The sequence below is a fragment of the Platalea leucorodia genome, assembly GCF_965183815.1.
Source record: "Platalea leucorodia genome assembly, chromosome: 4".
In the NCBI taxonomy this organism is placed as follows: Eukaryota; Metazoa; Chordata; class Aves; order Pelecaniformes; family Threskiornithidae; genus Platalea; species Platalea leucorodia.
In genome coordinates, this window is record NC_138826.1 from 44267696 (window position 1) to 44292068 (window position 24373).

At 49.5% G+C, this 24373-nt stretch overlaps 1 protein-coding gene across 1 annotated transcript; it reads left to right on the plus strand.

Annotated features, from left to right (window-relative positions):
- Positions 1–598: 598 nt before the first annotated feature.
- Positions 599–24181, plus strand: LOC309588994 (alpha-2-macroglobulin-like protein 1; the record flags this gene model as incomplete). The annotated part of the gene is made up of 35 exons (XM_082308829.1): positions 599–657; positions 1443–1626; positions 2563–2725; positions 3295–3347; positions 4719–4739; positions 5248–5407; positions 5853–5937; positions 7301–7412; positions 8406–8520; positions 8927–9036; positions 9562–9729; positions 9961–10191; positions 10879–10942; positions 11807–11952; positions 12248–12397; positions 12625–12777; positions 13781–13865; positions 14664–14778; positions 15479–15704; positions 15834–15960; positions 16545–16666; positions 17171–17225; positions 17847–17930; positions 18988–19164; positions 19283–19364; positions 20159–20315; positions 20546–20620; positions 20995–21157; positions 21569–21783; positions 21922–22137; positions 22247–22371; positions 22682–22772; positions 23532–23600; positions 23908–24010; positions 24141–24181. The coding sequence occupies 35 exons, from the start codon at positions 599–601 to the stop codon at positions 24179–24181; spliced, it is 4302 nt and encodes a 1433-aa protein (XP_082164955.1).
- Positions 24182–24373: the final 192 nt, after the last annotated feature.

The window sequence follows — 24373 nt, forward strand, 5'->3', positions numbered from 1 at the left end:
GCCTGCTTGCCTGGGTAAGGCAGCACTCTGTGAAGGAGCAGAGCACTAGGCATATATACTTATTTTGTACAAAGTCTGGTCTCCAGTTCAAGATTGAGACCTGCCTCGGTAGCTGCAGACGCAGAAAGCTTGGGAACGGTATGACCACAAGAGCTCACCGTGAGCTCCAGCTGAGTGCACATGCCAAGAGGTCATGGGACAATCCAGCTGGAGGCAAAACAATGGGACTGGGGCTGCAACTGGCACGGGGTCAGCACAGTGAGCAGGAAACAGGCTGTTGCTTAGCAAAATAAAGAGCAAATTTATCTGAATGATGCTGGTCCATCCACAGGGGAGTAGGAAAGCAGAGAGGCTGGAGTCCAAAAAGACTTGGATTGGCTGGGGAACATCCTGAATGGTACAACCCTGTGCCTGCAGCACTATAAACGCAGGAATGAGGCAGAAGGAAGGAAAGCTTGGCGCTTCTTGTCTGCTTCCTGGGAGAAACGGCAACAACAGCAGGTGGTCTGGAGACCTTGGAAGGAGAGAAGCTGCACCCTGCCTTCACTCCTGCACTCCTCTCCAGAGGAATCCACCTCTCTAGGGGTTTCCCATGAAAATGTGGACTCCCTTCCTCCTGAGCTGCCTGCTCTACACCCTGGGGATAGTGGCACAACCGTAAGTGTCATTTAAAAATCTGGTGATTGATAGTTGTGATGCTGAGGGAGGGGCCAGGAGAGCAGAGAGAGAGTGTGGGACCCTGCAAGTCATCTCCTGGAAGGGATAGACATGGAGTGGTGTGCAGCACACCACAAGCCTTGTTATGAACACAGGATTCTCCGGAAGGTAGGAACCTCTCTCATGGGTATCGCTGCAGTACAAGAACTAGGTGAGAACTGGCGGTGGGAACAAGAAGAGTGAGGCACTGCAGTCTGAGGCACGCTGAAGGGAAAGGTGTAGGGTAAAGTGAAGGGCAAACGTAAAGGGCTGCAGGGCTGGGGATGATTAAGCAGGAACTAGTCTGCTGCCAAGGTAGTTGAGGAGCCATCTCAAAGCACGAAGGGCGAATCCTTTTCTGTTGAGGAGCTGGACTGCTGCGTTTTCCATGTGTACTGGGAACACCTAAGAATGGTTCCCTTTGCAGAAGCAGACATGGTCTCTACTGTATATGTTTCTCTGCACTACTGTAGCGTCCTCCAAAACCATGTACACACCAGTGTGACCTGAGGTCACCTGAAAACATTTCTCTTGTATTTATCTGAAATTAACTGTATACCTTCCATCACCCTGTGAGAGGTTTTAACACACTCTCATTGTTAATCTGTCCCTCTCACTCCAGCAAAGCAGCACGTCCTGCCCCCAGAGAAGTGGTAAACCCTCCTGCTTCCTCAAACCATAGAGTATGAGTGCCACGAGAGGGTGAGACTACTCCCAGCATGTGATGTCTTGTTTCCCCACTGCAGGAGGTACCTGATCATCATTCCAGCTGCACTGCCTTACCCCTCTTCCCAGAGGGTGTGCTTGGACCTCCGTGGGGTGGAGAAGCCTATTCGTGTGGCCTTAACTCTTGTGCATCCATCTGGCAACCTCAGCCTCTACCGCAAGGTCGTCCGGAACAACTGGATCTTCGAGTGCTCCAAATTTCAGGTCTGGATCATTCTTGGCAGGGACCTCTAGCTGGAGCTCCCAGCATTTGGCTCATGATTCCTCTCACCAGAGAAACGGAGAATGGGGATGACGGGAGGAGAGAGGGCATGGAAAGGAGTGAATACAATGTCAGGGAGAGTGTTTAGTGGGAGCCTGGTGTCTTTGCTCCCTGCCTTTGTCTGTCTGCATGGTACTGTTCCTGCTGGATATCTCACAATCCACCCTGGTGGCACACCAAGGGAAGGCTGCCTGGCCGGCACCAAAGGACTGAGGAGGATGGAGGCACTTAGAAACACCCAAATGGCAGCTGTGCAGCTCATCCTCTCCTCCTAGAAGGAAGCACTGTCACAGGGTGTGATTTGTGAATCGTGATGCAGGAAGAGCCACACCTTTCATCTCAGACATCCTCCCATCATGTCTGCTTCCCTCCAAGCTTCTCTTTAAGGGCTGGAAAATGTGCTGGAGGCCTAGGAAAGAAATGGGAGGGTGTGCACACAAGATCAGCACAAGTCCTGATCTGCCAAACTCATGAACCTTAGTTTCTTTGTTTTCACTGATGAATTAGAGTGGATTTCAGCCTCTGTGACCCGCACATCCTAGGAAACAGCTTTCTTATCAACATAGATCTTTTTTTCCCTTGGGTTAAGTCTTCTCCATTCAGGCTTTATCAGTGGCCCTGTGAAGGGGCAGACACAGTTTCTGTGCCAGAACAGGCTCCCTTTTCCTCTTGTCCAAGATCTGTCCCAAGTGCAAAGGCATTGTCCCCTGTGCCTCTATAGACATAGCCCTCAGGCACGAAGGGGACACCCTGTGCTGACCTTCAGAGTAAGATGGAGAAGAGGAGTGCAGGAGGAGCATGGAGAAGAGCACTGCTCTGATGGCATCTTGTCTTCTCCTACTGCCTGCTAACCTGGTGGCTCCTCTTTTGTGTCCTAGGTCCCCCAACCTGCAGGCAGCCAGGAGGTGGCCACTGTCCACCTGCGCATCTCCAATGGCCACTACTTCAGTGCAAATGAAGAGAAGCAAGTCCTGATCCGCAGGGCTGGCACAGGAACCTTCATCCAGATGGATAAACCCGTCTATAACCCAGGACAGGCAGGTGAGCACTGCACGGAGCACCCTGGCAGTTCCCCTGCCTTGACCTGCCTGGACTTTGTTCCCAATTTCCCGTGAGTGGCATGCCAAGTGCTTTGTGCCATGCAGCCTCCATGGGAATGGAGGGGGAAGCTACCTGCTGTCTTCTGGAGTGACGTATCCATGCACCATGTTTTAGGGGTGGGAGGGGACTGGATGGGTTGGTCTCACACACTCTAGGAGCAGAGATGGCTCGGAACAGTGAGCAGACCTGAATGTGGTCTTCTTGGCCAGGGCCAGGTAGGACTGCTCTGCTCACACTGCAGACAAGGAAACGTAAGGGTAACTCTGGGTGTAGCCTGTGGGAAAGACCCTAAATTATGAGGCCAGCTGCTGTGCTGCTGCCACGTGTTTGGGGGGAAGAGGCGGTGAGCAGGGCTGAGCAAGGGGTAAGGGGAGCTGCCGGGCAGGTGTGGGGCTGCTGGTAGGGCTGTGCGGGGAGCTGTGATTTAGGGGTGAGGCAAGTGCAGGGCAAGGCCATTCCCAAATGCACTCTGTCTCTATAATGTGCTCTTCTCCATTTTCTCCTTTCAGTGAAATTCCGGATCGTGACGTTGACCGAAGATTTTGCTCCCGTTAACAGCAAGGTAAAACCCATTTAAGCAGAGGCGAGGAAGTCTCTGGGCTCCTTCTGTCAATTCTGCCTCCTCTGCCAGCCCCATGCTGTGGAGGCTGAGACAGTCCCAATGTCTGCAGCACCCAGGGCGGCTGATGCTAACCCTCTACTAAACTAAATTGGAACAGCAACCCCTGTTTGCTGACGGCTGTGCTGTCGCCCTCACAGGATGGCTGCTGGCCGGTGGGAGGGTTGGTGCTGCTGATGGCATTTGGGGAGTGTGCCAGTGCTCCCTGCTAGCTGAATTAATATACGGCAGCCCAGGAGCTGCGTGCACCTGCCCCTGTCCTCCGCCAAAAAAACAGGCAGGGCTACTGGGGACATTCGCAGGCTGCTGGCCATGGGCACAATTACCAGACAAGTTGTGTACAGACTCGGCCAGACCCAAAGCTCCCCTTCCACAGTTCTGGAAAGCTCAGTGCTTTGTGGAGTCTGTTGCACCTAAGGGCAGCAGGAGAGTCTGAAGCAAGCTGTGATGCATCTGCAAGACTTTAAGAAAAATTAGTTGATATGAGAAAGGATATGCATGAAATAATCATAAAGAAAGAAAAGAGAGAAAACAGTACCAAATTATACTGACTTGCTGCTGGCAGCAGCTCATTCTCCCCATGTCAAGGGAGTGAGTAGTTGCCAGAGACTTACATATGTGCTAGCCAGGGAACTGTGAGAGTAGCATCTTTCTACGGCAAGCAATTATACCTGCAGCCAGCAGCTATAGCTATTTCACATTCCTCTGTCCTCAAGCAATTATACCTGCAGCCAGCAGCTATAGCTATTTCACATTCCTCTGTCCTCAAGCAATTTAAGGAGAGCCAACAGGAATTCGTGCCATGACAGATAAATACTGAAGGGCACACGTGAGCAGAGAGTTGAATCAAATCCCTCTAGACTGAAATAAAGGGAGAGATCCTTCTGGCTTCTTTATTGCCTTCTTCATTTCCTCTTTTTTGGGCTATTCGTGAGGGCCTAGGATTATGCTACAAAACTGATGCCTTTTAATATTTGTGAACTTGGGATGATAGTATTTTTGACTACCTCTACTTTTCTCTTTTTTAATATAGTAGATTCTAGCTTTCACAGTTGTATAGTATCTGTCAAAGTGCATCTTAAAAATTCAGGGATCAAAAAGCAAATCCAAAGAATAGCACAGATTTTTATGTTACATATTTTCCTTACTATTTCAAAGCCATTCTCCTGGTTTCAGTAGGATCAAGCTCCTTGTATTGTAATGTTTGGGCCTGGCAGTGTTGTCACAGCACACCAGCTATGTGGGTAAGATAAGTTTATAAGCAGGTTGCTATGTCATGCCAGTTTCTGACATTGCTATCTGTTTGCCTTGCAGTACTCCGTGGTGGAAGTCCAGGTGGGTGTTTCAGACTCCTCAGGTGTTATGAGGAAAGATACTTCAGTATGGATAATACCTAGGCTGCTGTCTTACTGAGTTGCGTTACTTTTCTTAGGGTCTGTGCATACACATGCACATGCATACTCTGTCCACATGCTTCTTGTTAACAAGCATTGACAATCCAAATGGTTCAGCTTCCATCCATTTCTACATTCAGGAACACTAGTCAGGCTTTAGCTAACTCTTACAGATCATCTTTATGTAAGACTGGAGAGTCTAAATGTCAGGACCTTTCATACCTTCTTTTTCAATGGCAGTACAGAGTAGAGTAGCCCTGGGTGGGTTGGGTTCACCTCTGTTGGTGCTCCAGCACTCAGGTCACTTCAGCACCATCTGGGGAAAAAAACAGCAGGTACCTGTGAAAGCCTCTGAAATCTCTGAAACACCTTTGCATCCAGTGGGCTCTGGGTAGAGAATAGCAGGTGTTGCTGATGACTGCCTCTTCTTTGTTTCCCTCGAACTGCAGGACCCAAACCAAAACCGTATTGGCCAGTGGCTGGATGTGAGCCCAAAACAGGGCATTGCAGATCTCTCTTTCCAGTTAGCTGCTGAGCTCTCTCTGGGGACTTACACCATCAGTGTGGTGAACCCAAAAGTGTCCAGTACCTTTAAAGTGGAGGAACGCGGTAAGATGGAGTACGGAGAACAAAGAATGGGATGGAAGAAGTTGCTTGTTTCTGTCTGTATAACAATATATAGCCAAACATTGTAAACTAAGATTTACTGTGTGAGACTTAGGATTAAACACAAATCTATAGAGTGGGCAATATCAGAAATGAACACAAGAGAGGTTGTGCTGGAGATTCCTGGAGAAGGTATCTGCTAACAACTAGGCTGGCACAGAGTGAGAATACACTAAAGACCTCTGTGAGACTGTTCATATGTTGCGGGGAAAAAAGGGGATTCTTTCTTTGGTTTCCCTGTTTTTAATTAGTCCTAGCTTTTACCTCATGAACATGTTCCTTCATGGGACTCCAGCCTTACATGAACACACTCCTCCCTTTCGTGATCCCATGTCTAGGTAGTCTGTTGCCTTTGATGGAGTAACTAACTCTGTGGTTTTTGTCCCAGTGTTGCAAAAGTTTGATGTTTTCTTCGAGGGACCAGCTCAGATTTATGCTTCAGATAAAACTTTCCCACTGCGTGTGTGTGGCAGGTAACGAGGATGTTCAGGGGAAAGGAAAGAGCTCATCAAAACTTTATGTCTCCTTCTATATTTCTCCTATCTATCTCTTGAATCCGTCAAGGAGAAGTGGCTCAAGAAGGGCCATACACAGTCATTCCTTTCGCAGAATCCCAAATAGTATGAGTCAAACTGATGGGTTCTTCCTTGGGGAAGAGGCACACGAGCCACACTTGGGAGAGAACATCCAGCTACAGGGAGACTTGTTCTAGGCAACTGATACCCTGCTCTGGAAGCTGTGTGTGTCCAGCCTTGAAAGACCTTACGTGGGGAAACATGCGTATCTGATATGGGACTGATCTGCTGAGGTAAAGGAGCAGGAAGTGGTGTTTCTTTAGAAGGTTATGCTGTTCCTTCTCACTTACCTGCTGCTGAACTTATTACCTTCTTAGAAGCAGCAGGTGGGTTTCTCTATGTCATCATTAGCAAAAACTGAGCAGATGACCGTGTGAAGGAAGGCATGACCTCAGATGGTATAAGCACAAAGGAGGAAGGAGAATGATCTGGAAAGAACTTTGTTGACAGGTAAAGGGGGTGAGCTCATTTTTATTTGGGGCTGGCTTGTCTGGAGACTTCTGGTGTCTCTTTGCTGCTGGTCTGACATCATTTCTCATTGATTGGGACGTTTAAAATTAGAACATGTGAAGCTCTAATAGAAAACAGTACAGCACTCTGCATCCCTAGGATGGGTCATAGACGTCTTCCTGTTACTGATACTGTCAGGAGCATTGCTCCAAAGGGAAAGCCAGAGAGGAGTCACAGCAGGGAAAGGCAGCAAGGTAGGCAGGGGAAATGTCTGCACTGACAAGGGCATGCTTCTGCTGTACCTTGCAAAAAACAGCAGAGCAAGTCTGGTGATGGAAACAAGAGTCCAGATCATGATACAGGCCCATAGTGAGGCAGGCCTGAGGTCACTCTGTAGCTCTTTTACTGCCATACCATGCACTTGCTCTTGCTGTCTCCAGGGATACAGCTTTCTGCTGCTTTCACACCTGAGCTAATATCTCTACTGGGTGCTGCTCTGTGCTGCGTGGATACATCAGCTCAGGTCAGCTCTCTGTGTCTGCCTGCAATTCCAGGACAGCAAGCACCCAGAAGTGGGAGAGCTTCGGAGAGTGTGGGTCCTTTCCTGTCTGTGCTTTGTTTCTGCCTCTGCTGGATGCAGGACTGTGCTGTTGCACTCCCCAAGTACACAATATGCTATATTTTCTTTTACGCCTGCCTGCTTACCAGCTGCGTTAAGACCTTCATCAGGAAGGCCACCTGTGTGGAGCAATGTGCTCAGCAAAACACACAGTGCCTCTGCTCAGCAGCTCCTCTGATGTTCTCTCTGCAGGTACAGCCATGGGAAAGCAGTGCAAGGGACCATGCGTGTGACTTTGTGCCAGAGGGCAAGGAGGCGTTCTCAAAATGCCAGCAAGGACATCTGTAGGGAATACAGCGGTCCGGTGAGTAAAATCCTGGAAGATACATGGGTAGTGAAGGAACACCACACAGGACTGTGTCAAGGGCTGAGTGAACAGAATGAACTGCTATGTAGGGAAGATTTGCCAACCTCTGTAATGTGTTTGTAGACAAATAAGTAATTTTTTTTTTATTCAATCAATCAATGCAATTATTGTTGCCCAGATGAACTGAGAAGCCTTTACCCCCAGAAGTTCTTCTTTGTAACTTTGCTTATTAATGATAGGGACTAGAAAAGAGGAATTTCACAGAAAGATTGAGAGTTCTGTTCTCTTCTGGAAAGAAGCATAACTTGCCAGAAATTGATGCAGTGTAAGAAACAGCAATTAATAGAGCTTTCTCAGGTGCAAAATTACCATGTTAAGGTGAACCTATCCTGGAGCTGCACAAGGACACTAACAAGTTATGGTTAATTCCATAGCCAAATCACACAGTGCTTTTATATATGTTGCATATATTTATATTTTCCTTATTACGTCTTTCCATTCCTAACAAAGTATTTCATAGCTGGGCTCTTCCCTTGTACATATATGGTTGAAAACTATTCATGCTTTATCATTTGTCATTATGACTTGTTATGGTAGTTGTAATCTTCCAGTTCTGGAAATGATTCGTTACTTTGAATTTTCACTTGATCCTGCAGTTCTAGCTGGATCTATTAAAATACTCATATATTTGCTCTGTGATCCAGTTAGTGCAGTCTTCAGTTTTCTACTAAAGCTGGAAAGTTGCCAACATTGTAACTTTGATAAAACTGTGATGCATGTTTTATTTTGTATTTCTACAATATGAATTACACATATTCATGCATACAAAATAAAAACCACAGAATTTAAAACGTGAACCGTATCTATCTATATACGAGTCTGCATTACTACTTGTTGCAGTCAACAGTTATGACAACGATTCATGCCTTGTAGTTCTGACATCTTCCCTTCTCCCCAGCCCCAGATAACATCTACCACTTCCTATTGCAGACCATGAGCAAGGGCTGCTTCACTGCTTCTGTAAGCACGTCAGTCTTCAACCTGGCTCCCAGCAAGGAAGACAGCAAGCTCTATGCAGAAGCCTCTCTCCTGGAGACGGGCACAGGTACCCAGGGGCTCAGCAGAGAAGGTGCAAGGGTGAGAGAGACCATTCTGGGGGTGTGAGGGTCAGAGCAGGCACACCTCCCCCTCTCCTCCACCTGGTGCTGGGACCATCACAGGTCCTGCCCGAGGAACTCACTGTACCCATGGCGAGCCACTCTGCCAGCAGCAGGCGGATGAGGTGTGGCTGGGAGCGTGGTCCATGAGGACACAAAGGGTTTGCAGACATCTTAACTAAAGAAGGAGCTGCCACAAGAACAGCCTGCAAACCTTGAAGTGTGCCGGTGTTGGGAAGGAAGTTGGAGACACTCTGCTTACAGGGGCTGGGGATAACAAAGTGAGATTAAACTAGGGTGCAGTAGTCACCTCTGATACTGATCCTGCTTTCCTTGCACTCTGTGTTCCAACAGGGGTGCAGATGAACACCTCCAGCCAAATCCTCATCTCCAGGACAGCTGCAAGGGCAGTGTTTGAGACACCAAATACATATTACATCCCTGGAGTACCCTACAGGGGGAAGGTGATTTTTTTACCTTGCTTCTTCCCTCCCCATCATTTGCCAAGGAATTTAGTGTCTAGTAAATTTTGCTGACCCAAACCATCTCTTCTGTTCCTCAGACAGAGTACTTTACCTTGCAGTGTGTCACATTACTTGACAGTGCGGCTCCAGTTTCTGCATTTCAGATTCCCTCATGTGTTTACACCTCCAGCTTCTGCTGAGAGCGATGAGTGATGTCTCAGCAGGGATGCTGGGATGTAAGGATGTCTCAGCTGTTGGCTAGGAGATGAGCTCCTCATGCTCTAGCCATACACACCTTTTGGAGCAGACAGGTTTTAATCACTCTCGGCTTAGCTTTAGAGATGAGGGAGGTCCCCTGTTTTCTTCTGTTTTCTGTTTATAGGTCCCTTGTTTTCTTGGGGCCAGACTGAAGTTAAGGCCACCTACACAGGAGGCTCTGTGTTTGTCAGAGGGAGGAAGGTTTTGGGTATGACACTGTAAGAAATATCTGACTTTGGCTTTTCTGCCTCACCCTGTTGTCACCAGATTAAGCTTCAGGATCACTATGGAAATGGTATGAAAAACAGAAAAGTTTATCTTGTGATAAAGTTCATGAGGCGTTGGTTTATCAAAACATACATCACAGATGGCAGTGGAATAGCATCGTTCAACCTGGACACAACTGCTTGGAACAGCTCATCAGTCTCTTTGGAGGTAAATCCCACCTCTGCACACAGGAAAGTGAGAATCCTTGAGCTCTGCCAGTGCTTCCCACTCCTGCCCTGCAGCCCTGCTGCCAGCTGAGGTGTGGGCTCCCTACATAGATCTGCCTGTGCAGAGCCAGCAGGAAGGCACCAAGCCTTTCCCAAACCAAGCTGATGACATCCTGACAAAGCACTGAAGCATGAAACTCTTGATTTCTGTGTGTCTCTGGTCCCCTCTCAGGGAAGGTTCACACTGGAGGATCTCACGCACATGCCTGGAAAAACTGACTTCAGTTACACAAATGCTTACCATCACCTGCAGCCCTTCCACGTCACAACCAAGAGCTTCCTGGACATACACCCACTCACAGAAACACTGCCTTGTGGGCTGAAGCAGAATGTCCAGGTGACCTTCACGCTCAGTCGGGATGACCTGGGAGAAGACACCAGCCGCATAGGTTTTGCATATTATGTGAGTAAGGGTAGCAGAGAACCTGGGGCGAAAAGTTGCACTGATGGGACCAGTTGCAGACATCTTAACCAATGAAATGTTGAGAGTGTAATTTAGGTCATCCCTGGAGCGATGACAGGAAAAAATTGTTCTTGGAGAACTGAGTGAACACTACACCCAGTACAGCTCAGCCTAGCCACAGTGTGATCCTGGTATTGGGGCCCCAGTGACCTCCATGGATGGCAGGAGGCTTCTACCTTTGCAGCCCATTGTCCCTTAGCCTCTGCCAAGGCTGCAGCGGGAAGCGTCTTGTACAGAGTCTGCTGTCAAACTCTTCCTTTAAAACTGGATGGGGGATCACTTTTTCACTCTGGTTATCAAACAGCTGCTCAGTGGAAATGGCTTTTGGTCCAGTCTGGAGACCTGCCTACTAGAGGGGAAATACCTTAGCTGTCTCTCACTTATCTCCAGTGAACCCACTACCCATCCATTGTCCTAACTGGACAGACCAGACCAGAATCTCACGTGTTAAAGCTTCTCCTCCCACACCATGATGTCTGCAAATCTGCTAGTCCTGAGGTTTGGGGTTGGGCCGGACCCACAGTTTATTTCTAAGGTTGCTTAGGAGAGCAAGATGCACATGGGTGAGTGTGACTGTGCTCCGGTGGCAAACAGCAGTCTGCTCATCCCATGTCCCCCCTCCTGCAGGTCACTGGGAAGGCTGGAATTGTTGTCAGGGGCCAGAGGAGCGTCCAGGTCGGGAAGCTGAACAGTAAGTCTGTGGCAGCTGGACAAAGGGAACCGACTGTGCCCGGTGGGTTTCTAGGTCAGACAGTGAGAGTTGCCAGAGTTTTTCCTAAATTCCTTGAATCTATAGGTCCTGGGCAGTCAGTGAACAGGACAGAGGAAGGCTGAGGAAGCAATTGTGTCAGCTGGGAGAGGCCGAAAAGTCAGAACGAGGGAAACAATGATGGGAAGAGAGACTGGGAGGAACTGTGGGAAGATGGAGCACAAGGACATGAACCTGTTGGAGCGGGTCCAGAGGAGGGCCACGAAGATGATCAGAGGGCTGAAGCACCTCTCCTGTGAAGACAGGCTGAAAGAGCTGGGGTTGTTCAGCCTGGAGAAGAGAAGGCTCCGGCAAGACCTTATAGCAGCCTTCCAGTACCTGAACGGGGCCTACAAGAAAGATGGAGAAGGACCTTTTACAAGGGCACATAGTGATAGGACAAGGAATAATGGCTTTAAACTGAAAGAGGGTAGGTTTAGATTAGATATAAGGAAGAAATTCTTCACTATGAGGGTGGTGAGGCACGGGAGCAGGTTGCCCAGAGAAGCTGTGGATGCTCCATCCCTGGAAGTGTTGAAGGCCAGGTTGGACGGCGCTTTGAGCAGCCTGGTCTAGTGGAAGTTGTCCCTGCCCATGGCAAGGGGGTTGGAACTAGATAATCTTTAAGGTGCCTTCCAACTCAAACCATTCTATGATTCTATAGGGTCAGAGAAAGGAGGGAGAGCGCAGACAGAGCAGCAGCAGGAATTGGTTTGACATTGTGGGATTATAAAGCAAAAAAAGAAGGAGGGCAGAAGGAGGTCTCAGTGGGGCTGTAATGAAAACACTTTGCCTTTCCTTCCTCAGTGTTGAAGGGTTCCTTCTCCATCCCTTTGACCTTCACTGCTGACTTCACCCCATCACCTTCCTTAGTGGTGTATGCCATCTTCCCCAATGGAGGGATAACAGCTGACAGCATCCGTTTTGATGTTGCCTTGTGCTTTGAAAACCAGGTGAGACTCACTCATGTGGCTGGGGGAGAGTTGACAAGCAGGAGTCAGCAGACCTGAGGGAAGGGGACCCTCAGATCCTTCAAAGAGAGAACTGGGGAGAAGAGAGGAAGGGGATGTCTGCAGCACAGTGCCCAGGGACCAGGAAAGCTTCAGCAGTGATTTCCGTTCATACCAGTGGCTGACCAGGGAAGACTCCAACTGGTCTCCCTATTTCTGTCCTGTGCCCCCTGTCTGTCAACCTCCTCACCCCTCTTTCTCTCTTTTTCATATTTCCTTTCCTGGTGTGTTGCTCAAGGTCAAGGTAGGATTCCCAGCTAAAGAAGCCCACCCAGGGTCAACAGTGCAGCTCCAACTGCAGGCAGCCCCTGGCTCCCTGTGTGCAGTACAGGCAGTGGATGAAAACACGTTCTTCATGAGACCGGAGAGTGAGCTGACAAGCCAAATGGTGAGTGTCTGTGCAACCAGGCAAAAAAACAGGAGCTGGGGGAGGCAGGCAGGGGCTGTGGCAAGGGGAGCTGGAGGCTGACAGATGAGGAGGTCGTGTGGAGGAGAAAGCGGGGTCTGCCTAGGGAGATGGGCAGGAACAGATATGTATGCTAGGGGAGGGTGGAGTGAAGCATCTGGAGGTATCTGCTCCTTGCCTGATTCTTACCTGCCTGTGAGTTTCCCTAGGTCTATGGTTTGTTCCCTGCTGCCTACCGAGATGGATACCCTGCCCAAGTAGAAGAGCATTCAGATCACTGTGTTCAGCCCCAGTCCATGTCTTCTCTGCTACGAGGGAAGCCACAGCATTCCTTTCAGCCTGACATCTTTAACCTGTTCCGGGTAATCACCTCATGACTTTTCCCAGAGCTGTTGAAATTATAAGCATCTGAAATATCTTTCTCCCCAAGCAGTCTGAGAAGGCCTTGCCTTCTCCAGACAGCCCCTGCTGTCTGTCCTGACCTAGCTGTGCTGTCTCAAGAGACGTACAATCCCATTATGAGTATGAACACCTGTATTCCTCTCCACAGATGCAGAAAGCAAGATGATAAGATCCTGGACCAGCAAAACCCAGCTTTTGGGGCTTGGGAATGAGGTCCTGGGCTGTGTACTGTTTGTCTACAGTATTAGAGAAAAGAGAGATAAGGAGTGATCCCAAGCATTAGACCACAGATTGTTGACATGGCTTAGTTGTTAGCCTGCTCTCTGGCACTGTTTTGGGCTATTCCCAGGCAGATCTCTTGGTGTCTTTAAGGCAGATCTCCTCGAGAAAGGACTAGCCTTAAGCAGCATGGGCACAAGACTGGCCGTGCCATTTGGCCTTGGACCTGGGGATCAGACCCTGTCCGCTTTTATTTACCAATAGAGACACATCCTAGGAGGCTCTTTCACAGCATAGGGACATCTCTTGTGTTTGTGGACAGGCCCATGTCACAGCCCCAGGGGCTGAGTGGGGGGTGTGCTCCCCATCACACCTCTGTATGACTTCAGAGAGCAGATTTCATCCAGCTATTCCCTCCAGCATGCATGAGGGGATGGGGCAGGACAGTGACACCTCTCCTCTCTGCCCTTGCCACCAGAAATGTGTTGAGAGGAGCAAGACATCCCAGTGTCGCCCAGAAGAGAGGTGGTGGTTTAGTGACCTCCTGAGAAAGAAGAGATTGGGGAGGCTGTGCCATGCCTCCCTCAGCACTGTGTCTGCTTGGGCCAGTGCTGCTCTGGGCCACCTGGGCACCAGGCTGTCCTGGCCCCAATGGTTTTGAGAGTCATTTTGAAGAGCAGTGGCCGCTCTTCCCCACTCACAGATGCTTTTCTGCCTCCCCTGCCCTCCTTCTTTTCCTAACAGAACATGGGGCTGAAAATCTTCTCAAACCTTGTAATCAAGAAGCCGTCTCAGTGCTTTCATCGAGCAGATAGGAAGCCGACCATGGGTGAGCTGCACTTTCAGCCTACTTGGGACATGAGGTGACCCTCATGGAGAGCCTCTGATCTCTGGGGTTTGCTGGTGCTGGATATTGGCTCTCTGAAGAGTAATGGGTCCTGCTGCCACAGCCTAGCTGTCCGGTCCACCAGCCTCAGCAGGAATGACCCAGTACCTATAAAAAGGGCTCTGAAGAATGTCACTACATGGATGTTCCCTGACATTAAAAGATGGCATTCCCTTTCCTGGCACAGACAAACCCAAGCATGGGCCAGGATCTGTTGCCCAGTGACTACGCCACAGGCTGGTTTCTGTCCCCACCTGCGGCTGCAGGGACAGTCACTGCCTTCCTCTATGTCTCATTTTGCACTAGATAATCGTACTAAGCTGGCTCACACACCTGCTGATATTTAAATCATTGCTTGCAGAGGGCTGTGAGTTTTCTGCAGACAAGCAAACAGTATTGTTATTCACAGAATTACAGAAGTGTTTGTTGAAATGGCTCTCTGAAGGTCCCTAATCTCTTTAGCACTGACTCTGGCCCAGGTCAGCAAGGGGCTTTGTCTAACCAAGTCTTGGAAAACTTGCAACCAGCTAACTGCAAGCTGGTTCTCCTGTTGCCACTCTCTTTTCCCTTCCTATTTTCCCTCTCCTACCAAATCAGCTCACTCTCTTGTGTTTTCCTCTGCCAGACTCTTCCCATGTCTCTCTTACTGCTTGTTTTGCCTCTTGCCCCAGTGCTAGGCTGTCTATCATTGGCAGGGTTCACCTCTCCCACTCTGGTGAGACTCCTTATTCTTTCCTTTAGGGGGGCCTTCTACAGAAGACCAAAGAATCACTAAGGAACAACCCCAATTTACAACCCATGGAAGACATCACCACTATCTCCCTGAAACTTGGATCTGGAATCTGTTCTCTGTTGGGTAAGCGATGCCAGACTTTACAAATGGACAGAAGGATGATCCCTTTGTTATTGCGTCTTGGCTGATGTGCATTGGTGCAAAAGTCCAGCCATAGGTGTAATGAGAAGTCTGCATGTGAATTTTGTGGCTCTTTCCTGCATTTGTATTGCATCAAACTGAAGGACTGGTAGACTTTGAGGTGCAGAACTGAAGTCTACACAGGTTTAGAGAAGAACAATACACTTCAAGACCAAAACACCAAGTATCCTCTCTTCACACACTGGGGTACACTCTACTAACTCCTCAATTTGGTGGGTGCACCAGCTAAATTTGTAGCCCTTGTTGCCACAGTTGCTTAGATTAAGACTGATGAATCAGCACTCAGGAGGATATGGTGCTGCTGCTTTCCAGAACATCATGCTGTTGAATGACATCATGCTGTTGACTGAGTGTACAGAGCTGGAATGTTCGGACAGTGTCTTGCTCAGGAGAAGGGTATAAAGCCATTACTGATGGCATTTCAGCAGGGTTTATGGCTTTAGGGAACAAATTGCTGAGAGCTGCCTTGCTGTGAGCCACTGGAGCAGAAGTCATTGGCAATATAACAGAGGCTGATCCGAGCATGAGGACCTGCATAGCCTCCCTCACCCAGGGCCATGAGCCCTCCCCATTGCAGCGGGGTGGGATGAATTTCTTCATGCAAGTGGTCTCTTCCTCTCAGCTCCAACGGCAGCAGGAGTGTCCCAGTCACAGTGCCTGCTGCTGCCGCAGAGTGGAAAGTCAAGATGTTCTGCTTGGCTGGGAGGGGATTTGGCCTTGCCCCAGCCACGAGCCTCAGAACGGTCCAGCCCTTGTTTGTGGATGTGATGCTGCCATATTCTGTCATCCGAGGAGAGACATTCCTGCTGAAAGCTACTGTCTTCAACTACCTGCAGCAGTGCATACAGGTGTGTGCCTGTGCCACAGGTAACACTGTGTGGGACAGACCTACCATGCTCTCCAGTTTTTGAGCGTGTTGTGCCAAGCCATCTCTCCTGAGTTGCCCAGTAACGTGCCTGCATCTGTCATTCCCTCAGATCCACGTGGCCCTGGCTAAATCCTCAGGCTTCCAGGTGGAGCCATGCCGGACCTGCAGGGACAAGGAGTGTCTGTGTGCAGAGGAGTCCAAGACCTTCACATGGAATGTGACAGCAGTCCAGCTGGGTACGGCAGCAAAAATGGGAGTGGTGATGGGGAACCTTAAAACTGAAGTGAGAAGGAGTGGGAGGTCCAGAGAAGCTGGTAGAGCCTTGCCTCCTGTGGATCTCAAAGTTTGTTCTTAGTGATTCAAGCATGCGATCCATCGTGTCTGCTTTCGTTCTCTCTTCTTAGACAGGCTCATCAGAGAGGGAGAATGGGTGGCATGGAGAACTCTTGAAGAGAGGGCTGTGGGACCAGCTGGGGAGGAAAGGGCTGCATGGATGTGGGTGGGGGAACCTTGTATAGCTGGTGCTGTGCTTCATATGCAATGGGAAGGGGACACTGGGGTCCAAGAGGCTGCTGGACCTTCTGTTGCTACAGTCATATGTAGTGCAATGAAATCACTGTTGGTGAGGCATTACCTAGTTCCCTCGTGCTTAGGGTGTCTGAACAAGCCATCAGTACTGGCTGGTTCACCTTTACCAGCCAAACCACTGAGGCTGTGAAGACCAGCCACCTGAAGCATCTCAGACCACTATCAGTTAAAGCAAGTTGACTTCATTTGGCCACAGGTATAAGAAACAGGCTCTGTTCAATTTATTTGCTAGGGACTCTGAATATCACAGTGAGGACGGTGGTACTGGACACCATGCCACGGTGTGGGGACAGGAAGCCCTTGCCAGCTACCATGAGGCGGAGGCATACGCTGGTCAAACACTTGCTGGTCCGGGTCAGTATGAGAGCAGGCTTGCTTCTCTCTCTGAGTATCCCTGCCCCTGGGGGAAGGGAGGCTGAGCTGGGCTAAATGGTTTTCTCTTCTCATTTTTTGGCCAGCATTAGCATACCAAGGCTGTGGCTCAGTTTGCCTTGTTCCCCCCAGGACCTAGCCAAGCCTATTCCCTTCTTGTGGTACTCTTTCTTGAGCTGCATTCATACACCGTGTCTGTGTTTCTCCCTGTACCTTTCCCTGCTCAATCACCCATTGTACATGAGCTTTTGTATATGCTCACTGACCAGAGAGCCCTGTCCCTTGGGCTTGCTCTTGCTCTCTTGAGCAGTGAAGCAAGCAGCTTCAGTGCAGACCTGCCAAAGGTGAGGAGGATGGAGTTCCTGACAGCCTGGGGACTAACCGCTGAATTCAGATCTGAACTTGCTCTAAAATTTTGCTGCTGTTTGGGAATTTTGTGTGTAATCTTGTTTCTCCTGTCCCATGTTCATGTTCCTGCCCTGGCAGCCAGAAGGTGTGTTAGTGGAGAAGTCTTACAGCTCCTTTCTGTGCCCGAGAGGAGGTATGTGGACAGCCTGAATGGGTCTTGCAGCTGGAAATAACTAGACCTGAGAGTAGGACGAAACTGTGGGAGGTCTGATGAAAGAATGTTTTCAAATGATTTTTCACATAGGAAATTTCACTTCCTATTAGACAGGAAAGAACAAGAAATATTACTTCCACATGTGCTGTCCTATGGAATTTGCCACTGAGTATAGGTGGCAAAATCCTGCTCTGTAGTCTCCTTCCCACACTGCAGCTTCTGGGCATTCCTGGGGCTTGATAGTCACCAGTGAGAGCTGCTCCAGCCCTCCCACCCTGTCCCTGAAGCATTGCAGGTCTCTCCAGGATGTCCCCCTGCTGAGTGATGACCGGCTGTGATTCTTGTGAGGCTTGTGAAGTGTAGTGAATTGAGTTGTGAAGCTTGGTGAGCCCTCAGCCTGGCCAGCAGCTCTCACGTCTCTCCTAATCTGAAAAGTTTCCAGGCAATGGAGCTTGGTGTGATGACTGGGACAGACTGCAGGGAGCAGTCTCTGTGAGCGGGATGTACGCAGTGTCCCATTTATCTGTGCCGGTCTTGTCCTTCTGGTTAGACGCATTTGGCTTGATTTTTCATGCTACACCTTTATCCTGTCGTTACCAGGAAACATGGCTGAAGAACCTGTGTCCCTTCGCCTCCCTGACAATGTAGTAAAGGGGTCTGCCAGGGCTTCCATTTCAATCTCGGGTAAGTGATTTCTGTTGTGGGCTCACTGACTGCTGTTACTGATGAGCAAGGCTTAACCTGGGGATGGTGTCAGGGGATCCATTTGACATGAAACTGCTCAAAAGAGAGGGTGCTGTGTTTCTATTCTCTGCAAGGTTTGCCAACACCAGGCTTTCAGATTTTTGGCTTAGCACTTAGGCTTTCATGGGGAAAGTAATCTGCAGAGGAGAATAATCCTTGTTTTTCTAGCTAGGACTTTGGAGCAGAGACTCTAGGCCATTATTTTTACTGGACTTTGGGACCTTGGCTAGTTCTGTGCAGATAAAATCAGCAAAGCTCATAACCATCTTGTCTCCCTGCTAAGTTTCGCTGCTACAACAGAAGCTCCTGGAGAGAAGAAATCCTTCTCAGCATTACTAAGTTGCAAAAGAACACTTTGGAGAGGCTACTGGGACCAGACATACCTACCATTCAATACATTTCTCTGCACTGGGCTTATTAGCCCCCATGCTAGAATTGGTATGAAGCCACGCCTGGCATAAGTAGCCATGGATATTATGCAACAGAGCTCCAAAGGAGGAAACCGAATACAAGGCTTTTCTGGCTAGCTGGAGGACATATGGACACCTCCACACCATCTGACTAGCACCCCTGCTGGTTTACTGACATTTTGATTCTTGACATATGGCCAGGTAGAACAGGCCTGGCTAAAGACCAGAAACATTTCAACCTTTCCCTAAGTGCTTTTATATTTTTCTGTCTGTATGACACACACTGAGCAACTGCTCATAGCCTTTTACAAATAGTACTTGTTATGGTTGAAGCCCTTCAGACTGCAAAAGCTGATAAGGGAAAGTTCCTCAGGGACTCCATAGTGTGGTCACCCTGCATCATGATGTCAGACTCGGAAGAGGCAAAACAGTCGCCACTCCCCATCCTGCACTGTCATTTACTCCTCTTTTCTCCTCTCTCCAGTGTTTTCGTCCTGTGCTGAGATAAGGCACTATTATCCACTGCCTGGCTGAGAAACACCTCAAATCATACTTACACTTGCTTTGTTTCTTACACCCTGGTGTAGGTGACCTCATGGGGATGGCACTGCAGAACCTGGACCACCTGGTGCAGATGCCCCACGGCTGTGGGGAGCAGAACATGGTGCTGTTTGCCCCCATTGTCTATGTGCTGCAGTACCTGGAGAAGACAAGGCAGCTGACCCCTGAGATCAAGGAGAGGGCCACAGGATTCCTGCGCAATGGCAAGTACAACAGACCCACCTTGCTCTTCTGTCTTCCCCTGTGTCCAACCTACCAATAGCTCTTGCCCTTGCACTTGCTCTGTCAATGTTGGCCCCTCTGTGTTACTGTGCTCCCCAGGGTACCAGACGCAGCTTCTTTATAGGCACAGAGATGGGTCCTACAGTGTTTTTGGGCAGCAGGATGAGGAAGGGAACACTTGGTAAGCACTGCAAATATCCCTCACTCCTGATTTTTCCTGTCTGGGCCAGAGCAGCTAATGTGCCTGGGAAAGCTGATAGGATGTGTGTTCCTTCTTTTGGATGGAGACCCCAGGAGCTCTCTGGCAGGGAGACAGATTGAGGGACTTGAGCCACTTGAAAAAGCAGTGAGGCAAAGCAGCAGAGTTTCTGGGAAAGTGGAACAACAAAGATGTGGTCCCAGGGGGTGGGAGGTCCCTTTTTGTCTCTGTGGCCCTGCTGTTGCCCCACAGGCAACACCAGGTACTGCTGGTGGTGTCCCGGCAGCCAGGAGGGGTACATATTGGTTAGAGGTAGATCAGGGAAGAGCAATAAAAAAATCATCTCCCCAGGGACAGTGTTGCTTGGGAGAGTTTGAAAGAGCTGCATTGGCCCAGCTTGACCCTGTGGTGTCTGGGCTGGGAGAAATGGAGAAAGGAAGGGAGAAATAAAATGGGGAATTCAAGATTGTCTCTAGGTATTTGGGGGAGATGAAGTGCAACAGGTAAAAGCAGAAGGGGTAAGAGGTTTTTCACCTGTGAAATGACTGGGTAAAGCAGTAGTACATGAGTAGTACATTTGTGGAGCCACGCTGAGGGAGAGGAGCTACTTGGGTCCTGTGGACCATTTCCACTTTTAGCTTGCCTTTCTGTATGAAAATGACTCTTTTTTGGCACCCCACTATGTCAGTGTTAACTTCAGGGACAAGCACCAGGAGGCCTTTGACTTTCTCTTTGCCTTTTTTGTGTTTCTCTCTCACAACTCGTCCTCTTCCTAGGCTGACAGCTTTTGTAGTCAAGACTTTCAGCCAAGCCAGAAAATACATCTATGTAGACGACAAGAACATCCAGGATGCCCTACACTGGCTAGAGCAAAACCAGCTCCCCAGTGGCTGCTTTGCCATCAAAGGGAGCCTCTTTCACTCCTCCCTAAAGGTAAATGAGTGCCAAGCCAGGCAGCACATCTGGAGAATGGCTGGACAGATATTGTGACAACAAAAGATTGTGGGATCCCAAAGGATCCTGGAAAATCACTCCTGCAATCAGCCTTAAAGAGAGCAGCATATGGGGCGGGGAATACAAAAGGAATGCTTTTCCTTCTGGGGAGTCACTGCCTGTGCCATCCAAACACCACTTAGAGAGTGAACGGTGCATTCCCTTCGCAGGGCAGCATGGATGATGAAATCTCCCTGGGGGCATATGTCGCTGCAGCACTGCTGGAGCTGGGTCAGCCACTGAAGGTGAGCACGCTTCCGCTCCCTCCTGCTTTCCCGTATGCTCCCACGCTTGGGCACCGCTATGGGATATGTCATGTCAGCTCATAATGCTGGCATTCTCCAGGCCAGGAACAGGATTGGGAGCTGCTGGGAGGGAGCCAAAGTCTTTCCTCAAAAGAGACAGTGCTGTAAAACTGGCATGGTGCAATAGTGTTTGGAGGCTATGGCTCCTAGTGCACACTGAGGCTGCACTGCCTGTTTCCTCAAGAGGCTGTGTAATTTAATGGGTTTCCCTGGAACTACATCAGAAAGACATAGTCTGGCTCCCTGGAATGAGCTCCCCTGCCCCCTGTTTTGCCCCTGTCAGAATTTGGCATGTGTTTCTTCTCCCAACGCAGGGCAAGCTGATGCAGACTACCCTCCGCTGTCTGCAGCAGGCAGTTCACAACATCACCAACATCTACACAGAAGCCGTGCTGGCCTATGCCTTTGCCCTGGCGGGGGACTATGAGGCAACCCAGGAGCTGCTGTACAAACTGGAGGAACAGGCCATCAAATCAGGTGCTGACTGCTGGTTGGAGTAATGCTTCTTGTTCACCTGCTGGGATCTGGAATAATGTATGCCCAGCTAGAGCGGTTAAAAATGACATATATTTGTACATATTCCTTGTATTTGTGCAGTAACTGCACTGTGTGACTGAAAATACAATAAGTTATTTCACAAGCTGTGAGGGTGACTTATCAGAAAGAGTTTCCTCAGCCTGGAGGATTTCAAGATCCTCTTGAGGGAAGAGGTAGGAATCTGTAAGCTAAGACCAGATGAAGCCCTGGAGAATAAACTGAAGAAAGCAATCCTGGCTTGAGTACAGTGAATGAGCTGAAGGAGCCCTGAAAGCACTCTGGGTTTTGTTTGCTGTGAACACCCAGTTATGTCCTCTCCAGATAGCCCCCATGCTCCTTTTCCTTCTCCAGGAGGACAAATCCACTGGAGCCCCAAGCCAAGCTCTCCAGCTTCCACAGACTTCTGGCCTGGTACTCAGTCAGTGGACATAGAGTTGACAGCCTATGTGCTCCTGGCGTACCTCTCTAAGCCACGGGTGCATGCAGGTGACATGACAACTACAGCTGGTATTGTGGCGTGGCTGATCCGGCAGCAGAACGCCTATGGGGGCTTCGCCTCCACCCAGGTAACAAGTAGATCCCTGTGGATTGATATACTTTTGCACCCGAGGCTGGCAGGGTGAGTCCTCTTGAGGTCTTCCTGCTCCAAGTTGGCTTCACTAAAGCTGATGCTTTCAGAGGGGTGACTGTCTCTCCCTCTCTAGGACACAGTTGTTGCCTTGCAAGCCTTAGCAAAATATGCAGCAAGGACGTTCAGCACATCAGGCCAGGCACTTGTGAGGGTGAAGTCCCAGACGGGCTTCGGGAAGGCTTTCCAAGTCAACCGCCAGAAGCGGCTGCTGGTGCAGCAGGCGGCACTGACAGAGGTCCCGGGGCAGTTCCTGGTGCAGGTCCACGGCAGCAGCTGCGTCTTCGCTCAGGTGAGGTGGTGGAACAAGCATGGGAGAGAGGAGAGGTGGAGGACTCTGCCTGTTCCTGCAGGAGATCATGCCTGGCCTGTCTTTTCCCCTCTTGGTCCTCGCCCTGCAGACAGTGCTGAGGTACCATGAGCCTCCCCTGCGGGCTGCTGTAACCTTCACTCTGCGTGTCAACACAGAGCTGACCAACTGTAGCCGGGCCAATGCGCATGTCCTCACCATCCGCATCCTTGCCAGGTGACCCCAAGGGTTGTTTCCTCCTCCAGCAAGACCCGCTGTGCTTGGGGACAGCAGCCGGCAAAGCCTCAGGGCTGCAATGGAGGGACCTGGCACTTGGGGTGGACAGGACAGAGGGTGAATTTAGTGGGTGGGAGGGGTGGGGAAGGAAAGTGCTGGCTACCTCCTGCAAGAGGGAGCAGTGGCTGCCATGTCCCCAGTCCTGGATGGGCTGCCTGGCTCAGGGTCCTGCACACAGGGTATGGTGGTGGAGGGAAGGGGAGCACTATTCTCACAGAGTCAGACCCTCTCACTGCTTGTTCTTCTTCAGCTACATCGGGAGCAGAGTCACATCCAACATGGTGATTGTGGAGGTTTCCCTGCTGTCCGGATTTGTCCTGGCTCCCAGATCCAGGATGTTGGTAAGGACTTTGGAATTAAAAAAAAAAAACAAACGGCTGTGATGAATGGGTCCCACCTGCTTGCTCTTGTTGGGAACTGTTCACTTCAGACCATGAAGTAACTAAATTAGCTGGGTCCCTTTGCTGTTGTAATTAAACCAAAACCTCTCATTTCCATACAGGGCCCACAAGGGTTGGCTACAGGAGATCAGAGGTGGTTCAGCTTCTCCCACTGACACTATTCTGCCTTGGGCCAGGAACAACATGTGCTGCTGGGTGTGCTAAACACCAGGATTTATTTGCCAGAAATTCTAAGACAAGATTTCTTAGAGAGACTCTAGTTCTAGCCAAAAAGATTATTTTTTTCCAATTAAGCCCTAAAACTGAGAGATGAATTATTTGCACAGCCCCCCGGTAGGTCTTTCAGAGCAGTCTAGCAGGCAGAGAGATGAGATAACCAGAATATTTACTGGTGCCTGCGCCTGTTTGCTGACCAACGCATCAATCCTATATATTATCCACACAACCTTTTGTCCCGAGGGTGGGAGATTCCTCTAACTGAGCAGGGACAGCATAGTTCATCCCTGAGATGCTCACAAGGGATGTCCAGCAGAGACTACTAAAGATATAACCACTAAAACCCTTATGTGTGAGAAAGACACAGTTCCACACGGAGTCCAGCACCACATCATGCCTTCAATACAACAGTGGGTCCCTCAGGTCAGGAAGCCCTAAGGAAAGTGCTCACAAATTTCCTTGTGTTATTGTTTCCTATCCCAGCTGGAGCGCAGAACCATCATTAAGAAAATAGAAGTGAAAGCCGATGTGGTCTACATTTATCTGGAGAAGGTAAGTGGGGACAAAAGCATTTGGTTTAGCACAGCAAGAGTAAGAGGCCAGAGGACAAGGAGCTGTGTGAGAAGCCCAAGGCTGGGCTAGGCATGGGGAAAGAGCACTTATAGAACTATGGGCAGAGGAAGCTTGCCCAATTTCATTGTCATTGGGTTAGCATTCCTCACACATACTCCATTTCTAAAATCCAGAATCTCTAATGGATTAGAGAGATTTAGTGCAGGAAAACATTCAAGCTAGGGAAGATGAAGATGCAATGACTTCTTTCTCCCCTTCCCTGCTAATTTCTTGCCACCTCCACAAGCTCAACGATGAATCTCAGAGTTTCATTCTGCAACTGGAACAAGTAATTCAGATGAAGAACCTGAAACCGGCCAGCATCAAAGTCTACGATTACTACCAGCCAGGTGGGTTGCAGATTCCTTCCTACTCTGGGGTTGGGAGCTGGGTTCCTAGTTCTCTGGCTGGGAAAAGACATGCACTCTTCTCTGTGTGCATGCATCTGTGTGTAATCGACTTCCTCATTTCCTTTTGCAGAGGAGCGAGCCTTGGCTGACTACAGTGCTGCCTGTAGTTGAGGTAGGCAGCAAGTCCCTGTGTGACACAAACAGTGGCATCAGGAAATGATGGGTCTTGGGTGGGAGAGAGGGAATGTAAGCAATTAAAGATGGGAAGGAGAATGGTAATCAGTGGGGGGCATATATCCAGCTAGAAAGAGGAACTGGCAGTTGCCTGTGGCCAGGTGTGTGGAGCTAGGATGGAGGCTCTTT